The sequence below is a fragment of the Armigeres subalbatus genome, chromosome 3 (genome assembly GCF_024139115.2).
Source record: "Armigeres subalbatus isolate Guangzhou_Male chromosome 3, GZ_Asu_2, whole genome shotgun sequence".
Lineage (NCBI taxonomy): Eukaryota > Metazoa > Arthropoda > Insecta > Diptera > Culicidae > Armigeres > Armigeres subalbatus.
Window position 1 is genome coordinate 39,618,584 of NC_085141.1, and position 21,125 is coordinate 39,639,708.

General features: G+C 39.2%; 1 protein-coding gene across 1 annotated transcript in view; it reads right to left on the reverse strand.

Annotated features, from left to right (window-relative positions):
• Positions 1-19,952, reverse strand: part of LOC134226164 (ATP-binding cassette sub-family A member 2) — a 122,855-nt gene extending 102,903 nt beyond the window's left edge. The window contains exon 1 of the mRNA XM_062706759.1: positions 19,561-19,952. Coding sequence (XP_062562743.1) covers positions 19,561-19,749 — 189 coding nt within the window. The 5' untranslated portion in view covers positions 19,750-19,952. The remainder of the gene's footprint in view (positions 1-19,560) is intronic.
• Positions 19,953-21,125: the final 1,173 nt, after the last annotated feature.

The window sequence follows — 21,125 nt, forward strand, 5'->3', positions numbered from 1 at the left end:
TGGCTGTCGTCCCGGACAATTGAAGAGCGTGTCCGTTTTGTTAAGGGTCTTACGGGACGTCCAAAATGGCGACTTATCCCAACCCGGCCTGGATGCCTCTCGAGATGATCACTTCTCACCGCGTACACTTTTCACCACTGTCCTTCTGCCTGTCGAGATTGTGGAGAGAAAGAAAAAGGCCCGCTTCGAGGACCTTTTTCTTAAACTAACAATGTTCGTTTTTGTGTTTCTCACTTTTTTTGTTCTCCGTGTTAGCTATAATTAGATACGTACTAATCAACTAACACACTTTGAATCACTAACTTTTAATAGCTACTAACAATTCTACCTCTAAAAGAAAATCTATCGCGCACTACTTTCACTTTCCAAATTCCAAGCACAAAGAGGGCTTGATCTTCTCGGAACAAGCCTTTTAAAGGAATTCGGATCCCCGATGGAGCGGAGGTTATTAAAAACCGTTTATGATTGTTAATCATAAACGTTTTTTGACAGTTATGCTCGTACCCTTAATGTGTTCAACCCTTCGACCTGTGACTCCACCTATGAGTGAACGGCATTAACTCCCGACGAAGTATCTTACGCCTTAAGAGCGTCGTATACACCGCTCAAAAGTCACCCCTCAAGCCATAAGCATATTGGGAGTGGAGCAGAGCTCTCACACTCATCAAGCCACTGAGTGCCGACACTGTCCCATAGTAGTATTAGTGGGTGTGTATTTTTGCAAAGGGCGTAGTGGTTAATATTCGAAGGAAAAGGGATGTCGGACTTGTGGCAGGGCCAGCAAACAATAATTGGAACCAAGCAATGGTTACATTACCCCACCGTCCGTTCTGGATGAAATTGATTTCATTCAGATTTTTGATAATGGACTTTAAACTTGACTCATAATCAAACGATTTATTTTTGATTAATGCAAATCGACCAAAATAGGCCCTTTTCGAAACTCTTTCATCTTCCTCGTACTCACGACGAGAAAGAAAAGGTTACTCAAAGTAACTCAACGAACACCACTGGGTGTTGAAAACTGTCAGACTGTCAACTGGTTTGTTTACGTTCCGGCGCGAATCGTATCACGGTGCATGCGAGTCGTTGATATTATCCGCGGGTTTTCTACGAAATAATCGCGTTTTAGTGGTAGCTAGTTCGTCAAAATTCCGTCCGACGAAAGAAAAATCCCGGTGTGCACAAATCTCAGCGATTAAGGAATCATTTTCCGGTTGTGATGGCCCTAATTGTTGTGTGAATCAACTGATGTGGGGATGGTTCTTTTGGGGGAAGCAATTATGTTCTACCTAGTAAGTTTGATTTCATTCATAAACGCTATTGTCGACCTTGATATAGACTTTGTTTTTCTGTTTGGTTTCCAGTGCTCGATGGAATGGATGCGATGGAATTTATTAATTACCGTCCGGACGTATGGATTGAATGGTATGAATTCAATGGAATAAAACGAGTGATTTGAAGAACTAATTGAATCAGTTCTTTCAGGCTTCTGGTTTCAAGTCACACACAGAAAAAACACCAATTGGTTTTCCTGTCTCGTCGGCCAATTCGTATGAACTGGTGCCAACTCGTGCGATGATGGTGCAGGGTACGTACAGGGAGTCCAACTTGGAATTGTACGAGTCCGCTGCTGATGATTGACGGAAATTCCGTCGGAAAACTACCTGTCCAATGTTATACACCGGTGCGAAGGATTTTGAACGGAGATTGTAGGTGCGAATGCCCTTCTCGTGCCCTTTTTTTAGATTTTTTTGTACTATGGAATAAATACGATCGTTGATTTCCCCTTTCCTCTCCATCCTCTCCTCGTCGGACATTTCGTCCGTGTCCCTATCGATCCTATGTTCCTCTCCTGAACCAACTATCTCATGTCCGAAAAGTATCCTATAGGGGGAGAAACCGGTGACAGTGTGGGGGGTGCTATTTAAGCAGTATTCGATCTCGGACACTCGCGTGTCCCAGAGCTTTTGGTTCTCTTTGACGTAGGACCTAATACAACTATTTATGGTCCGATTAAGACGCTCTACGGGATTCGCTTGGCTGTGATGCCGTGCGTTTCTCCAGTGTTGGATTTTGTGTTTCGTCAGAAGTGTTTTGAACTCTGAGGACAGAAACGTGGAGGCATTGTCCGTTATTATAAATTCCGGAACAGAGTAGCGGTGGAACCAAGATTCCTCTAGAATCTTCGTAACCAATGGCGCTGATATTTTCTTTACCGGGGTGAGAAGACACCACTTTGAAAAAATATCCATTATCACCAGCAGGTGGGCATTTCCATGCTTACTGCGTGGGAGAGATTGGATGAAATCTAGCGCTATTATTTGAAAGGGTTTATTTGCTAGCCTTTGCCGACCCGGCTCTGGCATTTGAGAACGATTTGCCGGTTTGTTTTGTCGACAGATTGAGCATTTCCTAATATAGTCTTTCACATCCTTCAGCATCTTGGGCCAGAAATATTTTTTTTTCACTAAGGCTAAAGTTTTGTCGCACCCGAGGTGTAGTTTATCGTCGTGTTCTTCGACGAGTATTTTTTCTCGCATGGACTCAGGGACGCAGGTTTTCCATGAAAACCGATAGTCCAGAAGATCATCTCTTGACGAGATTAGCTTCTTGAGGAGTCCGTTTTCTAGTCGAAAGTCTTTGTACTTTTCAGGATCTGCTTCGACCTTCCGCTTGAGGTCCGCATACCAACCCTTGGACACGAGAAGTTCTTCAACTGAACGGGATAATGCGTCTGCAACGACATTGTCCGCGCCACGCCTATGAAGTATTAACATATCGTGCTTCTGGAGCTCGATGCTCCAGCGGCATAAGCGAGACGATGTGCGCCAGCTGCTGCGCATGATGTAAGTCAATGCTGAAGCATCGGTGTACACCGTGAACCTGCTGCCCTCCACGTAACAACGAAATTTCTCTATTGAGTTGAGAACCGCGAGACCCTCCTTCTCTGTAGCGAAATATCTTTGCTGCGTGGTGGTCAGTTTTGGGAGTAGTATGCAACTGGTTTTCAATACCGTCGTGCGTTTGCGTAAGTACACCAGCTATTGCCGTGTCGCTCGCGTCGCAATGGATTGTGAAAGGGAAAGCAAAATCGGGATTCGTGAGAATCGGGGCACTGATTAAAAGCTCTTTAATTTTGTTGAATGCAGCTTCAGCAACATCATTCCAACAAACAGCTTTGGGTTTATTTCTGAGAAGGTCAGTGAGTGGTTGTGTATACGAACTATAGTTGGCCAAGAACCTTCTATAGTAGTTGCACATACCCAAGAACCTTCTCAGGGCCCTTAGGGATGTTGGTCTCTCATAGTTAACTATGGCAGCTACTCTATCCGGATTAGGTCTTAGACCATTGCGGCCTAGAATGTACCCAAGGTAAGTTACCTCCGGTACACAGAAGTGTGATTTTTCTATATTGATGGATAGGTTTGCGGCACTGAGTCTTGAGGCAACTTCTCGAAGGACAGCCAAATGTTCCTCAAACGTTTCGCTGATTACTATTACGTCGTCTAAATAAACGAAAACGTTAGGTTCCAGTTCTCCGTTGCCTAGCACTCGATCCATCAAGCGAGACAGTGTGGCCGGGCTGTTCACCAGGCCAAAAGGCATCCGGGTGAACTGGAACAGTCCTCGTCCCAAGACGGAGAAGGCCGTGTATTTACGCGACCGAGGGTGCAACGGCACTTGAAGAAAGGCCTTAGAAAGGTCTAATGTGGATATGAAGTTTGCTTTTCCTAGTCGGCTCAAAATCCGGTCTGCGTGTGGGAGGGGATAGGAATCCCTGACTGTTCGTTCGTTCAGCTTTCGCGCGTCCAAACACAGTCGCACCGAACCATCGGATTTGTCAACCGGAACTAGTCGCAACGCCCAGTCGCTATATGATTTCTCAATGATGCGACATTTGAGCATCTTATCTAATTCGGCATTGATTTGCTCCTGTTTCTTTGGTGATGTTGGGAAAGGATTTATGCGAGCTGGTGGAAGCTTTTTCGCTTCCTCTGCCAGCTCAATGCGATGGCTAATCCAGTCTGTCGTTTCTAAGACACCCTCTTCGGCAACTTTAAAAAGATTTTTAACGCGTTCTAATCTAACCTGCTGTTCTTCGGAAAGCTCTAAATCTGAATCTTCTACCGTGGAATTACTTTCCGACTGAGTCTCCTCGTCAGCAACCACTTCATCTACCTGAAACTGATTAATAGTGGGACGAATGTCAAACGCGCGCCAGAAATTCATTCCCAACAAAATCCTACGTTTTAGGGAGGGAACCACTAGCGTGTCTATGATTTTAGTGGACCCGTTGAAAGTGACTGGTAGGTATACTAATCCAGTGACTTCCAACGTCTCTCCATTGGCGGTCCGCAAGTTCACATCGGATGTGAAAAGCTTCAAGCCACATTTTCTAATCAATTTTAGTGCGCCGATACCGAGAATACTCAGATGAGCTCCACTATCAAGAAGGCCGATAAGAGGGATTTCAAACACAGCAACTTTAACAAACGGTCGTTCATCATGTGCTATGCTAATGATTGATTCATTAACTTGAAAATTATGAGAATGGACGTAGTCAGTAGAGGACACTTTGTCGAACCCTAAGTTCTGCAAAGTGTGACCAATATCATTACTAGAGAGGGACTTTAACGACGATCGAACTGTTTGCCCTCGGGGACAGTCTTCGATCCGTTTTTGCGCACCATGGACAAGTTGGTGTATCCGCATTATAGAATCCACACTTTAGACAGTATTTGTGTTTAGGTGCCCTACACTCTCTGGCGTGGTGGCCTCCTATACGACAGTTAAGGCAAATACCATCTTTTGGCGGTTGGTATTTTTCCAAGAGAACTTCCAATCCATCTTTATGCTGGTTTGATCGAGAAGGACTTTTGATATTTCCGCGACGGTTGTCTATTTCATCTTCCGAACCGCGTCGTTCGAAAGAAGAATTGTGGAAAGTACGCGTTTTTGTTTGTCTTCAGACTTTTGTTTCGATTTCGGTCTAGTTCCTGTATTCAATTCGTTAACCTGCGAGGATTTAGCGCGAACATTCGTTTCATTCGCGGTGGTATGATATTTATACCAGTACGTCGCGTCTAATCGTCCACCGAATTTTTTCAAACCCGCTAGATTATCAATTCCTGAGGACACCGCGTGACATTTGTAGTCAGCCCTCATGTTTCTGAAAACAATCTCAAATTTTCGTCGCTATGTAATCGGTTTCGTCAATGAATTAACTATCTTTTGCAGTTCCAAAAAATAATCTTGGATCGTTTCCCGCGGTCCTTGCTTTCTCGCGATCGCGCGTATTTCGACGTATGGTCATGGTCTGGGCTTAGGAATTCGCGTTTAAGCTCTTCTTTCAGCTCCTCCCATGACGTAAAATCTTCATTCTCAAACCCGGTCATAAACCAAGTTTTAGCGGCTCCACTGAAAAGGTGGATGGCCGACCTAAATAAATCTTTTGGAGACCTATCCTCCGATTTCGCATAGAACTCGACTTCTTTCAGAAACTTCATTAAGTTCTGACCGTTATCCGAACCGTCGTATTTTAGTTTCCAGTCCGATACTGGGCGCTTTCCCGCTTTGTAAGTGCGTTTCTTATCTCGTACCGGTTTACGTGGCTCATCCGATGGCCATTCCGCTTCTGTACTCGATAGTTCTTCCGGTTCAGAACTAGTGCTATCCACTCTCTGATTACTACGACGGGACGACGATTTACGCGGTATAACCTTCGATACTACTGCGTGGCCCGGGCCAAGTCCTTGACCGTATGAAGCTTTCATAGGATTTGGAACATTCTCTAAAGACCCCGATCCCCACATCTGTTGAGCAGCCCACATTTGCATTTGTGGGTTCCCAAACATCCAAGGTGGCATCATCCATGGAAAGAAGTTCCTTAAAAAATCTGAGTTATCTACTTCATTATCGACTGACTTCAAAATTCGCTTATTCGATCCTCGACTAGATCCACTCGCGCTTTCGAGTTTTTCTTCTTCTGCTTGCTTTTCTTTTGCAGCTTTAGTCGCTGTCGCCAGCTTTGAGAACGTCTGATTGAGTTGCTCAATTGCTGACTGGTTACCCGAGAATAACGAAAAATGTGTATTGAAAGCTCCGCGCATACTCGCGATTAAAGAATCTATATCCGCGAGGTCTTCATCGGAATCGGTATTCTCCGGAAGCCGTTTAGTACGCATGAAATAATGAACAAGTCGTGTCTTTAAACTGTCGCGAATACCATCGAACTTTCTAGCATTCGTTAGAAAGTCTTTCACTTCTTTGATTCTCGTATCAATTATATGTATTTCCCTATCAACGGACGTATCCAATCGATCAAAATCAATATCCTGCACCTGTTTATTCCTATCATCCTTCAGCTTATCTCTCAATCGTCTCATCAATGTCGCGCGCGTTTCTGTTTCTGTGAATGGAAGACCCCGAATCTTCAATTCATACTCAATCTCCTCACGTTCGAGGTGATGAACCAACACGTCCTTGTACAAAAGTTCGAATTCCACATCCATTTTCAGTTCGACAGTTCTCAACCCCCCAATTTCTTCTTCGTTTGGAGGACGAAGTTAACTTAAAACGGCAAGCTGTTTTTACCTCTCCTATCGGAGGTGGGTGGTAATGAAAATTTAAATTTTTGCTGGGCGCTGGTAAAGGGTTAATTAATCAAAGGGTCGCTTATTGGCTTGCGCTCACAATACCTCCTATACGCTTGAAGGAACTCAATTCGCAGGAACGACTGGAAATGAACTCACTTACCCATTGGTTTCACACGTGTCGAATAAGCTGAAACAACATCAATGATTTACACCGAGATAAAACCGAATCCGAAATATTATTGGCAAGGGGAATGTGCAAGTGAAATTAATAGGTTCCTTTCTGAACCAAAACTAGGCGAAAATACCGAAAAGAGGTGGAAACGCTATACCTCAGGGCAATGCACTTTTAAATTAATCAATCGAGCTCAATTTCGACTACATTACAAATTTATTGAGTTAAGTGTGACGTCAGGGGTACTTGCGTGACTCTCTACGAGTAATAGTCCATGCGATGGCTGCTAACACTGCTCGGCGGGTTGATGACCGAATGTTTCCGATCGGTGTTGGCCTCGAAAGGGTTGTGATGGCCGCGAGGTTCTCGGCGGGGTGCCCGAAGAAGGTAACGATGGGCACGTGGCTCCCGGCGGATTGCCAGAAAGTCGAACCACTAAATCTCGATAAAGGCGTTATTCGATGAGGCCAGTGATGATGCGATGGCACTGCAATCGAGGATGATGACCTCCGCTTGGCTTGGAAGATGGCGACGTATACGGTGGCTGTCGTCCCGGACAATTGAAGAGCGTGTCCGTTTTGTTAAGGGTCTTACGGGACGTCCAAAATGGCGACTTATCCCAACCCGGCCTGGATGCCTCTCGAGATGATCACTTCTCACCGCGTACACTTTTCACCACTGTCCTTCTGCCTGTCGAGATTGTGGAGAAAGAAAAGGCCCGCTTCGAGGACCTTTTTCTTAAACTAACAATGTTCGTTTTTGTGTTTCTCACTTTTTTTGTTCTCCGTGTTAGCTATAATTAGATACGTACTAATCAACTAACACACTTTGAATCACTAACTTTTAATAGCTACTAACAATTCTAACAAAGCCACCTCTAAAAGAAAATCTATCGCGCACTACTTTCACTTTCCAAATTCCAAGCACAAAGAGGGCTTGATCTTCTCGGAACAAGCCTTTTAAAGGAATTCGGATCCCCGTTGGAGCGGGAGGTTACCAAAAACCGTTTATGATTGTTAATCATAAACGTTTTTTGACAGTTATGCTCGTACCCTTAATGTGTTCAACCCTTCGACCTGTGACTCCACCTATGAGTGAACGGCATTAACTCCCGACGAAGTATCTTACGCCTTAAGAGCGTCGTATACACCGCTCAAAAGTCACCCCTCAAGCCATAAGCATATTGGGAGTGGAGCAGAGCTCTCACACTCATCAAGCCACTGAGTGCCGACACTGTCCCATAGTAGTATTAGTGGGTGTGTATTTTTTCAAAGGGCGTAGTGGTTAATATTCGAAGGAAAAGGGATGTCGGACTTGTGGCAGGGCCAGCAAACAATAATTGGAACCAAGCAATGGTTACATAATTTCAGTATGGGCAGTAAAGGAATTCCCCCAAAATTTAAAAGAGAAATTCATCTTTATTTCCACAAAATTATTATCAAGTTCTTGCAGGAAAATCATCTGAACTCCTACAAAGAATTCATGTTTATTTCCAGAAGAAATTTGTCTAAATTTGTCTGTCTGTCTTTCAAATTTTCTTTAGTTTCCATAGAAAATTCTTACGAATGTCGACAAGAAATTGAAATTGTTCTGGAGTTAAATGGATATTTCTCAGAATAGCCACCGTTAATTATTTTTTTGCAATTCCTGATCATAATATCTGGTTTACAGTTCGTCTTTGAGTGATAAAACGGCCTACTTTTCCATACCAACAAAATGGGTGCTTTAATGAACATTATGCAACTCAAATGGGTTGCATAATATCCATTATAGCACTCATCCTCGGCAGGTTTAGTCATCAACGTCAACAAAACCAAATCTCCATCGTCGTTGTCACCAGAGGCCGATAGCAACAGAAATTCGGGATCGGAAGTGGGGCTGGGTCGGCCACACTCCACGTAGGGGCGGAAACGAAATCTGTATGCAAGCATTAGACTGGAACCCAGCGGGACATCGCAGCAGAGGCAGACCCAGAGGCTCATGGCGGTGAAGCCTCAATAAAGAAATAAAAGAAGTCGACCGAAATCTAACCTGGCAACAGGTTAAAGCGATAGCCGGGCATCGCTCAGGATGGAGATCTTTCAAGTCGGCCCTTTGCACCACCGGAGGTGTACAGGATCCATAAGTAAGTAAAAACTCATTTGGGTGCCATAATGAAAATCCAACATCCGAACAATAGTCAGATAGTGTATTATCTGCGTCGCGTAATAAATGAAATAGTTTGATGGATTTTTTTTTTTTTTTTGTCTTTATTAAGGAGACTTTCAGCCCGAGGCTGGCTCGTCTCCGATCAAAGTTTGATGGACATAACATCAGAATTTTCCAAAAACGAGTTCATCTATCGCATCAAGGCTTGTAGAGCTATGCGATGCAGTATGATAACATATAATCTGATTGTTCTCTGTAGCAACATTATTTATAAGCCATTTTATGAGACAGATTCGAACAGCTGATCGAAATTTTGAGTGGATGGCTCGGTCTTTGTTTTGGTAAATTTGCATGTCATTTCGTCATCATCATCATCATTTCATTTCATTTTCGCAAATGTTCCTTGTAAAATGTAAATATTAGTATTTGGTCTCCTGTCATTTGAGCTTTCTATAAAATGGCTTATTGGCAAGAATTATCATGTGGAGTAAATCGGTCTTTACTATTTTGGTACAGATTTATCGTCCAAAGCACGTCCAACTCGTGCTGAAAAAATAATCTTTTTGCAACTAGTTGCACAAACTACTATTATTTGTTCAGGAGAAAATTCTGAAAAAAAAATCAGAGGAATTTCCTAAAAAAAACCGCCAGAGTTTTTATTAAAGACTCAGTAGAAAGTTCAATGTAAACTCGTTACAGTTCCTTGTTGAATTCTTCCTTGAATTCCTTTGATATTTTTTTCAATAAATATTTTTGGGCACTCTTCCAGTATTTTAACTGGGAATCCCTCTAAGAATTTTTCCAGTAATACATCTCTGGAATTCTTTTTGAAATTTCCCATGAAATTCCTCCAGGAATTCGTCCAGCAATTTCTTTAGAGATTTTAGAGATTTTTCAGAAAAATTTTCCAGAGTTTCCTTTGGAAGTACCTTTAGCAACTCCTCCATAAGTTCGTCCAGAAATTTCTCCGTTAGATCCTCCAAGAATTCCGTCGGAAATTCCTTCAGTCGCTCCTTCAGAAATTCCTCAGTTTGTTTCTTTCACGACTTCCTCCAGCAGATCTTTCAGGAATTGCTCTCGAAGTTCTTGCAGGCATTCGTTCGGAAATTCCTCTAAGAATCCTTTCGGAAGTTTCTCCAGGAATTCCTCTTGATGATGCTCCGAGAATGTTGCCGAAAGATTCTCCAATAATACCTCTTGAACTATACTCTGGAATTTCTTCGATATTTTCTCTGGAAATTCCTGCGCAATATTCCTGAGCAATACCTCAGGAAGTTCCTCCAAAAAGTTATCCAGAAGTTCTTCCGGAAGTTTCTTCAGACATTTCTTCAGAAACCCTTTCAGTAATTAGTCAGGAAAATCCTTCAGGAAGTCCTCAGGAAAATCCTCCAGGAATTCTTCAGAAAAATCCTTTAGTAATTCTTCCAGAAAATACCTCCGGAATTTCTCCTGTAATTCCTCCGGAAGTTCCATTAGAGGCATTCCACGGGGGCATGTCTGTCGATCCTGAGCGACCATTTCGAAAATATTTGAAACTCTGCACAGTTTTTCAATTTCATCTAAATCGTCATTTTTCGATATCAAATCTCGCTTAACTTTTCAAAAGGACCTAAGTAACTTTTTTTCATGAATTAATTTGAGTACTGCAATCAAAAGCTTTCATGTTGTTATGATGATTGCGCTATTCAAATTAATTCATGAAAAAAATGTTACTTAGGTCCTTTTGAAAAGTTAAGCGAGAAATCTTCATATTGAGTCACGGCTAACTTTTCAAAAGGGTGTATGTGAAAATGGTTCAAAAATATTTAAAAAGCTGCACAGCAAAAACGGAATGTTCGATTGTTATGATTTTTTCAGCAAAGTTAGACAACAAAATGGTGATTCTTAAGAAAATGTGCACAGTAAAAAAAAAATTTTTTTTGTCTTTAAAAATATCATTTTTGTCACAAAAACTCAAATATCTCAAAACCCTATCTTTTTTCGAACGTAATTTTTTTAGGGAAAACGGTCCATTATATTAGCTATCTACCATAAAAATTTGGTGATGGTAAACTAATAAACAAAAAATGATGACATTTCAAACATTTCACAATTTTCACATTTAGTAAAAAATTTTTTTCTGTGTAAGTTATTTCGAGAATTGCAGTTTGATGCAGATTTTATTGTTAAGGGACGTGATTTAAACAAGTTGTTTTCATGATATTTTGATTTAATTATTCATAGCATCTATAAGAAACTTAGACACGATCCAGTGTTGTGATCAAAAGTATTGATAGTGTCATAATTTTCATTGCACGTGACTGGCGAAAAATTCTTTTAATAGTGTTGAAACCTGTTGATAATAACGTTGATAGAAACATATCAGAAATGTTATTTTTAAGACAAAAGCTGCAAAATCAAAGATTTATATACACGTGTACGTCTATAGTTTACCTGCAAAAAATATACCTCTTAGAGAATAAACTTTATGATCGGGAGGAAACGGGTATCTTCAACAACAACAAATGCATGATAGGTACATACCATGACAATGCTCACGAAATAGCAAAAAAATTACTACTACTAAGGTTGTTAAAGATCTTATAGTAATTTTTTTCTTCAGTCAAGCAAATGACACCAAACTAGTCAGTAAAAACTTAAAAGTGATTTTGTTTATTGAAATATTACGAACAACATGAGTAGCCGCTTTCTCAACTGTTGTAGGCCGTTTGATGGAAAAAAGTGTTCAAAAGAGTTACGAAATCTCACCGAAAGCACCATAGATAAACTGAAAGCGACTGGTTATGCTCCAATGTCCACATTGAATACAAATTTACGCATTTGCACGTCCTGCCGTCTAAACGTTGACAAAAGAGCAATCTGTATATCATCGGTTGAGCAGAGCGCAGGAAGTTCGAAAACGACAGCAACTGAGGAATTGCCAGATGTATCGACAACAACTGAGGAATTACCAGAAGTATTAAGTGCTGAGAGCCTTGCCACCGTACCATCAGCGAAATCTGTTTCAACAAATCAATCGGAAGATGAGTGTATCCAAAAGGTCAACATCGAACGCTTTAACGAGGGCATAGCTGGGATAAAAGTGACTCCGATTAAATGGAGTAAGATGGACTACGTTTATTACCAACAATTGAAGAATAACTGTCTTTCAACCAAAAATACTAGGTCTAGTACTGCATTAACAGATGAGACAAAAGAAATAGTAGTTCAATATTTTGAAGATGATGAAGTAAGTCGAGCTATGCCTGGTCAAAAAGATTATGTATCAGTAAAAAAAGATGGAAAGCGTCAAGCAATCCAAAAACGATTAATGATGACGACTTTGAAAGAAGCGTACACACGCTTCAAGGAAATTCACGATAATATTAAAATAGGTTTTTCCTCATTTGCAAGCCTTCGGCCAAGGCAATGTAAGCTTCTTTCCAATTCAGGAACACATAATGTGTGTGTGTGCACAACCCATGAGAATATTAATCTTATTTTACATAGGGTAAAACGTCCTATCGTTGTGGTATGCCCTAATGTTGCGGTAGTGGTCAAGTAGTCCATTCTGGATATAATACCATTGAAAACAATTGTGGGTACGCTAAAACTCTTCGAATTAACGACTAGAACAGCTTTTGTTTGACAAAATTCCGTTCAAAATGATGAAAAATCACCATTTTTCGTTAAAAATTTGAATCCCTTGAGCCTATTATTGCGGTAGTGCTAAGGTCCTATTGTTGCGGTATCGCTCTCCATAAGAATTACATGCAATACCGCAACGATAGGACTGACCTTCAAAAAATATCGCAACGATAGGCAACTGCGTCCTATTATTGCGGTAGTTTGTTTTTATTGTGATAAAAACAAAACAACATAAGTTCAGCACAATTCACGTAATATTTACGAAACTATAGTTAACGAGCATCCTATTCAACTACTACAATGTGGAAATCGACCAACAGGTATTTTTTGAAGAATTTTTGTAATCAATTTTGCTTTGACACGGTGCTTAACCCCTCCATAATAGGACGTTTTACCCTAGTTTGAAAAGAATCAATTTAACAAAGGATATTAAAATGTTAACTGGTAGTCTTTTGTGTGAAAATACAACATCAAATTGCTATCTACGATCTTGTTCGGATTGTCCAGATTCTTCATCATTGGAAAATACTTTATTCGCTGAGTTTGAAGAAAAATATATTGATCAGTTATCATTTGAGCAATGGGTGACCACGGATAGGTGTGACATAGAAACTATTGTAAAACCTGTAGATGAGTTTGTGTCATATTTTTGCTTGAAATTAGAAAGTTTAATCCCTCACGATTTCATTAAAACAGAACAATTGAGCTTTTTACAAAATACGAAAAATACATTACAAAATGGTGAATTTTTAGTCATTTGTGATTTTTCTGAAAATTACAGCTTTGTATTGCAAGATGAAGTGCAGTCCCATCACTGGAACGTACAACAAGCTACAATTCATCCATTCGTTATTTATTTTAATGGAAGTACGCAAATTGAACACTTAAGTTTTATTATATTGTCGCGCTCTTCCAAAACCCTCAGCACTTCGCGGTGGTAACGCGCAAGCAAAGATTGCGCAGCAGCGCGCCCATAAGCTTTAACACAAGGTGCGTGTCTGTGCTGTTAAATTTAATACGCCGCCGAATGGGGTTGCCAAAGCTGAATAGCCGCCGTGTGTAAAGTAAATGGGCGCGCTCCAGCGCGATTCGACGGAGGCTGATTGAGATGATCATGATCTGAGTGTTTATCTTGGGATGCATAATAATTTCCGAAGATTTAAGACACGATTCAGTATCCGTAAACTTGTTCATTGAAAAAATGATTAACTTTTTACGCGTTGATAAGCATAAAGAAGTCAAAAAGATATATTTCATGTCTGATGGAGCAGCGTCGCAGTACAAAAATCGTAAGAATTTTTCGAGCCTATGTCAATTTAAATCAATGTACGGAATTGATGCAGAATGGCATTTTTTTGCTACATCACATGGCAAAGGTCCTTGTGATGCTATTGGAGGAACAATAAAGCGCATGGCCACAAGAGCAAGTTTAGCCAAAGAACGTGAGCATCCAATTAAAACTGCGAAAGAACTTTTTGATTGGGCAAATCGTAGAAAAGAAAAAGATTTAACCAAATTATCATTTTGTTTTACTACTACTGAAGAGTACGAAATAAAGGCTTCAGAGCTCAGCGAGCAATTTAATAACGCGAAAACGATCCAAGGAACCCAAAAATTTCACTGTTTCATTCCATTGTCGGAAAATAAAATTAAAGCAAAACTATACTCAAACTGTGCTGATAATAATTCAAAAGTGTTCGATATTTTAAAAATTTGAATAAAAATAAATAAAAATAAGTATTAATAAACTGTTTTCATGATATCATAACCCATACCAAAATTCAAACCCAAAACTCTTAGAGTTTCTATAACAACATTGTGTAACTGCCACATTTAATTTAATACTTAGGATAATATTAATTCATTTTTATTTATTTATACATATAATATACATAATATCGATGAATACATAAATATGGAATATCATACAAACAACTTGTTTAACTCACGCAAGGCCCTTAACAATAAAATCAGCATCAAACTGCGATTCTTGAAAAAAAAAATACACGGAAATTTTTTTTTTGTTTACTATATGTGAAAATTGTGAAATGTTTGAAATGTCATAACTTTTTTGTTTATTAGTTTACCAGAGACGTTGTTTATAGATAGAGACCCGCGCAGAGTGAAGCCGAAAGTACCAAACGAACCGTCAAACGCGGTACCAAACGAGCAAAGTAAACAAACATTACCAATCGGTGCTAAATGCGAGATAAGTATTGTAATCAACATTATGGAAAATATGAAAAAGTTTTGAAAGTTAAGTAAATTAAGCTGTTTATGGAGTTCTTATACCCAGTTTATTATCGCATTTTATCATATTTCTCGTTGCATTATATGGCAATGGTGCTGAACGGGGCAGGATATATGGTTGGAGCAAACGAAATAACTGCTCATGCTGAGAGTCACTTCAAGTTCTCACAAATTTTTATGTTGCCAATCGCACAGGATATTTTTGTCTGCTGGCCGTGAAGCCAGAATTGCTTTTATTCTCTCCGCGTGTCTCTATATAATAACATCGTCTCTGTAGTTTACCATCACCAAATAAAAATTACGTTCGAAAAAAGATAGGGTTTTGAGATATTTGAGTTTTTGTGACAAAAATGATATTTTTAAAGGCAAAAAAAATTTTTTTTTACTGTGCACATTTTCTTAAGAATCACCATTTACACGGTTGTTTGCGAAAACCCATTGATGGGTAAAAAAACACCCATTTTCAAATAGCATTACGATCTGTCACAAAATGGGGGAATTTATCAATCATGCTATGGGTAAAAAAATACCCATTTTGAAAATATATTTGTCGTTATAAAATGTATATTTTTTCACCCATTAATGGGTGAAAAAATACTTGTTTGTGTCTTTAGTTTCTTCCGAAAGAAAAAAATAAGGAAACGCTTGTAATCGTAGGTTATTATTATATTATCTTATACAATATTTACAAATATTATTAAAATTCCTCATTATACAGGTCATCAGCTAGCGAAATTCAAGGAAAAAGTATCTCCATTCTACATTCCAGTCTGGACAACCCGAAATGATCGTAATTCAGGAACGTAAAGGAAAAATACAGAAAAAGTAAGTCCTTGTATGAAATCTTCTAATTATATCTTACACGCAAGAAAATTGACTCCTTAAAAGTATGTGTATTTGCTCATACTGTGCTGAAATACGTCTTCTCATTAAATTAATATGATTCAAATGGTCATCATACGTGCGGCACATACCTTGCATTTGACAAATATACATTGAATTCAAGCCTCACTGAATGTTCATCAGGCATTCACCGACCAACTCGACGACTAAAAGCTGTTGAAAACGAGTTGAGAAAAAATGGCGTCTCGTGAAAACTTTCGTTGCTGAGCCTAAAGCAGAAAAATTTAAGTGCATCGGTACGCTAACGTTTTCGTGTCTTTCGCGTCCCATTTCGGCGTTCGAATTTGTAAGTAATTCACAAGTTATTCCATTTATATAATTATTAAAAGACTGAAAAATTACCATTCCAGGTACTGCCAGCAATTACACCAAAATAAATCCGCCGCATTCGTTATCTGAACATTCCGCTTAACATCATCAAAAGGAAGATGGAAGCTCGACCAAAGGTTAGTCAAATACGGGACATTGCAGCTAGCGTAAGGGAGAAGAACAACCCAAAAAGCAACCACCAGCTTGAAAGCCAGCTATTTTTAAGGAGGCGAACATGGCATCCAGCGCTTCTCAAAACAACTCTGCTCAGAACAGTTTACGGCCGCTGCTATCTATATGCAATAATTAGTCTCGGCGAAAGTCGTCCTGCGTTTGATGAGTTCTCATATGCAAACATTTTATCAATAAAATTTCATTACATATCACATTCGTAGTTTGATTAAGAGAAAAAATAAACATTAGAAAACCGAAACTATTCCAGAATAAATATGAAAATCCAGCAACTAAAAATCATTTTTCCTGCAAATGTACTCCATAAACTGATCTCTTGAAAAGTATGTGGCAACATTATGGATTTCATTTTAATAAACAATGTTTTTGATAGAATCAAATATTGGCGATGATTCATTGATTTCACACATACCTTCCATGAGTATAACCCCATTGCAAAAATCCATGTGGGTTGGCACATGAATGGAATGACCTTTTTTACTTGAGTGTACACTCAGAAAAATCGACACATACTTTATGGCAAAAATCCATGTATTTTGAAATATGCATATCATGCGTCGGCACATACTTATTTGCATACAAATTCACACATGAATACTATGACCCCTATGGATAGTATGTGTGAACACTCATGCAATGCATGTGGGCGCATGGAATATATGTGTCGAAAATATGGAATCCATTCCGTTACCCCCATTGCAAAAATCCATGTGTGAACTCATGAATATAATGCGGAGTTTTTTGTGAGTGAGTACTATAGAATCAATCCTTATACCGTACAGGCTAATGATTCTGAATCTGGTCTACCCCCGAGAAAATGAACCCTGTTCGGAACGGAACGGACCATCATCCGGAAACAGCATTTAGGACGTATGGCAGGATGATCAGCTCCTGTTGCAGAGCATCCGAAAAAAGATCACTAAGAACCAATTTCTTCACCTCCGCTTAACTCTTAAGCGGTGCTTACCCATACGTTTAAGCCCCAAACGCAATACAACGGAACGGCGACGGAAACAGAAAATTTGACAGTTAGTCCATATATTTTCTGTCAAATTTGCTGTTCCGTCGCCGTTCCGTTATATTGCGTTTGGGCCTTTAAACCTGGTTTAAGCACTAAGCGGAGGTGAAGAAATCGGCCCTAAGAAGGATTTGATATACATGTACTTGTCGATACATTTGATAAATAAAATTTAAATTTTACTGATTTTTAATTTACTTGAAAAATATATTATAAATCCGGAAAAATTCGCTTGCGGCGAGACAAAATCGTTTTCAAAAATGGGTATTTATTTACCCATTTTCCAGCAATCTTGTTTCTTCCTAATGGGTAAAATAATACCCATCTATTGACAGAAACCTCTTTTACCCATTAGGGTCTCGCCGACATTTCTCACCAACACGAACGCAGGTTCGTGGTTGCAAACAATCCCATTTGATTTTGCCGTGACAGCTGCTCGTGGTTGCAAACAAACCGAGTAAAAGTGTGAGTGAAACGTGCGTGTACGTACACGATCGCTGAAAGCCTAATTAATGAGTAAACAGGATTTACCCATTAAATGGGGAGAGGCACTTCTAGCGAAAATGGGTGTTTTTTCACCCATTAATGGGTTTTTGCAAACAACCGTGTAGTTGTCAAACTTTGCTGAAAAAATCATAACAATCGAACATTCCGTTTTTGCTGTGCAGCTTTTTAAATATTTTTGAACCATTTTCACATACACCCTTTTGAAAAGTTAGTCGTGACTCAATATGAAGATTTGATATCGAAAAATGACGATTTAGATGAAATTGAAAAACTGTGCAAAGTTTCAACTCAATAGAAAATCATGAATTAAAAATTTTCTTAAATTTTGATGCTGTTGCATGGAATCGCTCATTAGCGTTTCATCCGGAAGTTCTTTCAGAAATTTATCTGAAAGTTCCTTCAAAAAATCCTTTGGATGTTCCAACAGCAATTCCTCCGGAAATTCCTTCAGGGATTCCTTTAGGAAGTCTCCGAAAAATCCATCAGAAATTTATCCTGAAGTTGCTCCAGAAATTCTTCCGGAAATTTCTGCAGTAAATCTTATGGAAGTTTTGTTCAGGTCATTATGGAAGTCGGTATTGGCCATTTCACGGTGAATTTTTCCGAATCCCTACAGGCAATTCTTTAAAAATAAATTCAGAAGAATTCCACAAGGAAACTCAGTTAGAAAAATCCGTTGGAATTATATTTAAAGACTCATTAGGAAATCCAAGGGAAAGCCATTTCCCTTACTCATGAAGATTTAAAATAATATTCTCTTGAATTCTAACAATTTGAGTGTGTAAAAATAAACGATACATAAAACAAGGAGATGATTGAAATTACAAATCTATTGGATTTTGAAATTTTTTCACTGATAATCATAATTTTGATATTGAAGACATTTGAAGACATTTTTACTCAACTGTGAAGACATTTGAAAATATCCCCTGGCATCCCTGACGTCAGCAACCCTTATTATCATTCCGTCATCATCATCATTTCGTTTCATTTTCGCAAGTGTTCCTTATAATTTAGTAAATATTAGTAGTGCTGTCCAATTCGCGAAGTCGAAGCAAATTCTGCTCTTCCCTCCTATGGGAAATCCCATTGCTATCTGTCAGAGTTTGAGTGAAACAAGGCCGCCATCTCCTCCTCTCTGTTGCTCTACTGTAAAACCCATAAAGAACTGTCATTGTTTGTGTGAAGAATTTTGCTTCGACTTCGCGAATGAGAGCTTGAAGTAGCTCGAAGTTTCTCCCTGTCCTGCTCATGCCCATTTGTTGACCTAAAAGAACGAGCAGGACGGGAACAACTTCAAGCTGCTCATTGGACAGCACTAGTGTTTGATCTCATGTCATTTCACCCAATGAGTATTAAGGGTTGCTGACGTTTAATCATCTTTCGCTTTCAAGCGCATGGGAAGGATAGGATTTGTTTTCATCGGGAAACGTTTCCCGATGAAAACAAATCCTATTCTGCCTATGCACTTGAAAGAGAAAGATGATTAAACGTCAGCAAGCTCTATATATTTTCACTTCATTTCAGCCGTTTCGTAAAATAGCTTATATTATATTTATTTTATATATACACTATATGCTTAATCTGTACTGCCCATGATCGCATTTTTGTTCATTTTGTAAAAAGCCTGTGATTCGTTCAGAAGTGGTAATTGATTGCATCTAATCCCACAAAAGTAAAATAGACTTTACTATCTTAGTTATCTGTGGTAAGGCGGAAATTATTGAGTTTGTGGGAGCTATTGAAAAACGATTTACAAAATCAACCAAAATGCGAATGTTACAAATATGCGATCATGGGCAGTGTATCGTCCGTATATAAATATAAATACCTACCCTGACTGTAATCACGAAACTTTCTTTGGCAGATGCAGCGCTCCGCTGGTAACCGAGGCGACTTAACACGTACAATCCAATAACAACCACCGGAAACAGTGTATTTAGCACATTTCGAAACGGATGCCGCTTTTTTTCTTTCCAGGCTTTCAAAAGGAAAGTCTTGATGATTAAACTATTATTCGTCATTTGAGTGAGACTGAATGAGTCGAATTCGAATACGCGAGATGGGATCTAACTTGACCAGCAACTGTTTAGCAGGGTATTATTGCATTTTTTTACGTGGAAAGCTCGGGAGTCACAATTTTTCACCATTTCTTCGTTATGAAAATTACTACATACATATACTGAAATGAATCACTGGAATCACTCTTGAACCTCTTGAACGGATCAATCAACACGCTTAGTTCAGTTCACCCAAATATGGGTGAACAGTACCCATAATCTCCAAAAAGTGCACATACGTATTTATGGGTGAAATGCCATTTACCCATATTTGAGTACAAGTCGTTCATGGAAATATTGGTAATGTTCACCTATTTATGGGTATTCTATTATGGGTAAAATTCACGTAAATATGGGTGAAATTTTTATGTTTTCGTCGAGGTTTTCGTTTCGGAAATCGAAATGGATAAAATTCATTTTTTTTTTAATATAAAGCAAAACATTTATTGATTAGGTATGTAATAAATACCTATAAAATAAAATATTTATTCCGTTGGGTTAAATACATACTCTACATTTTAATAAAATATCTCGATAAATATTCATCTTCCATGTTGCTAAATGCCAGGCCAAGCATCTCGGAAGGGACGGAATATCCCTGAACAGTAGCTTCGTGGCAGTATATATGTTCAATCGTCAAGCGCCCCAAGCACGGGAAAATAAGTAAAGCACTGGTGTAGATATTTGACGGCATTCAGAAACTGGATATGTCGTTGGACCGATTAATTAAACTATTGCCACTTATCGGAAGAGAATCTGAAAAAGTAGAAAGTAAAAGTTAAATGCTATATAATGCCATTAAACTATAAAATTTGAACTAAATATCCAACCTACAATTGAAATCAAAAAACTGCAATGAAGAAATTTGTTCTTACAACATCGTATTGAAAACAAACTTATACCTACTTGGTTTAAAAAGAAATCAGCATTCCCATAACGCCTACATGCCATTTCCCCCTTGCGTTTCCTGTATTTTCTACGGATTCGTAGTCTGGATTTTCCTCTCTCATTTACCCGAGCATTTACCAGTTAATTTGGTCGTCTGTTTTCCTTGACGTCATCGCGGCCACCACCATGAGCTGGCCACAGACAAACAGACATAACACTCGTCAAATTTCCATAGTTCACTGATTTACTGGTTGATTCAAATAATCATTAGTTGGCCAATCGATCACTCGTGGCGCGCTCATCGGGTTTGCTCGAGCTTGACGTTTGCTCACTATCGCCATCTGGTTTGTGATTTGCCCAACAAACTGAAATCAACAGATGTCGTTAGTATTTGGACGACGATGAATTTGATGGGTGAATGTTCAATATGTTATGTCTGTTTGTCTGTGAGC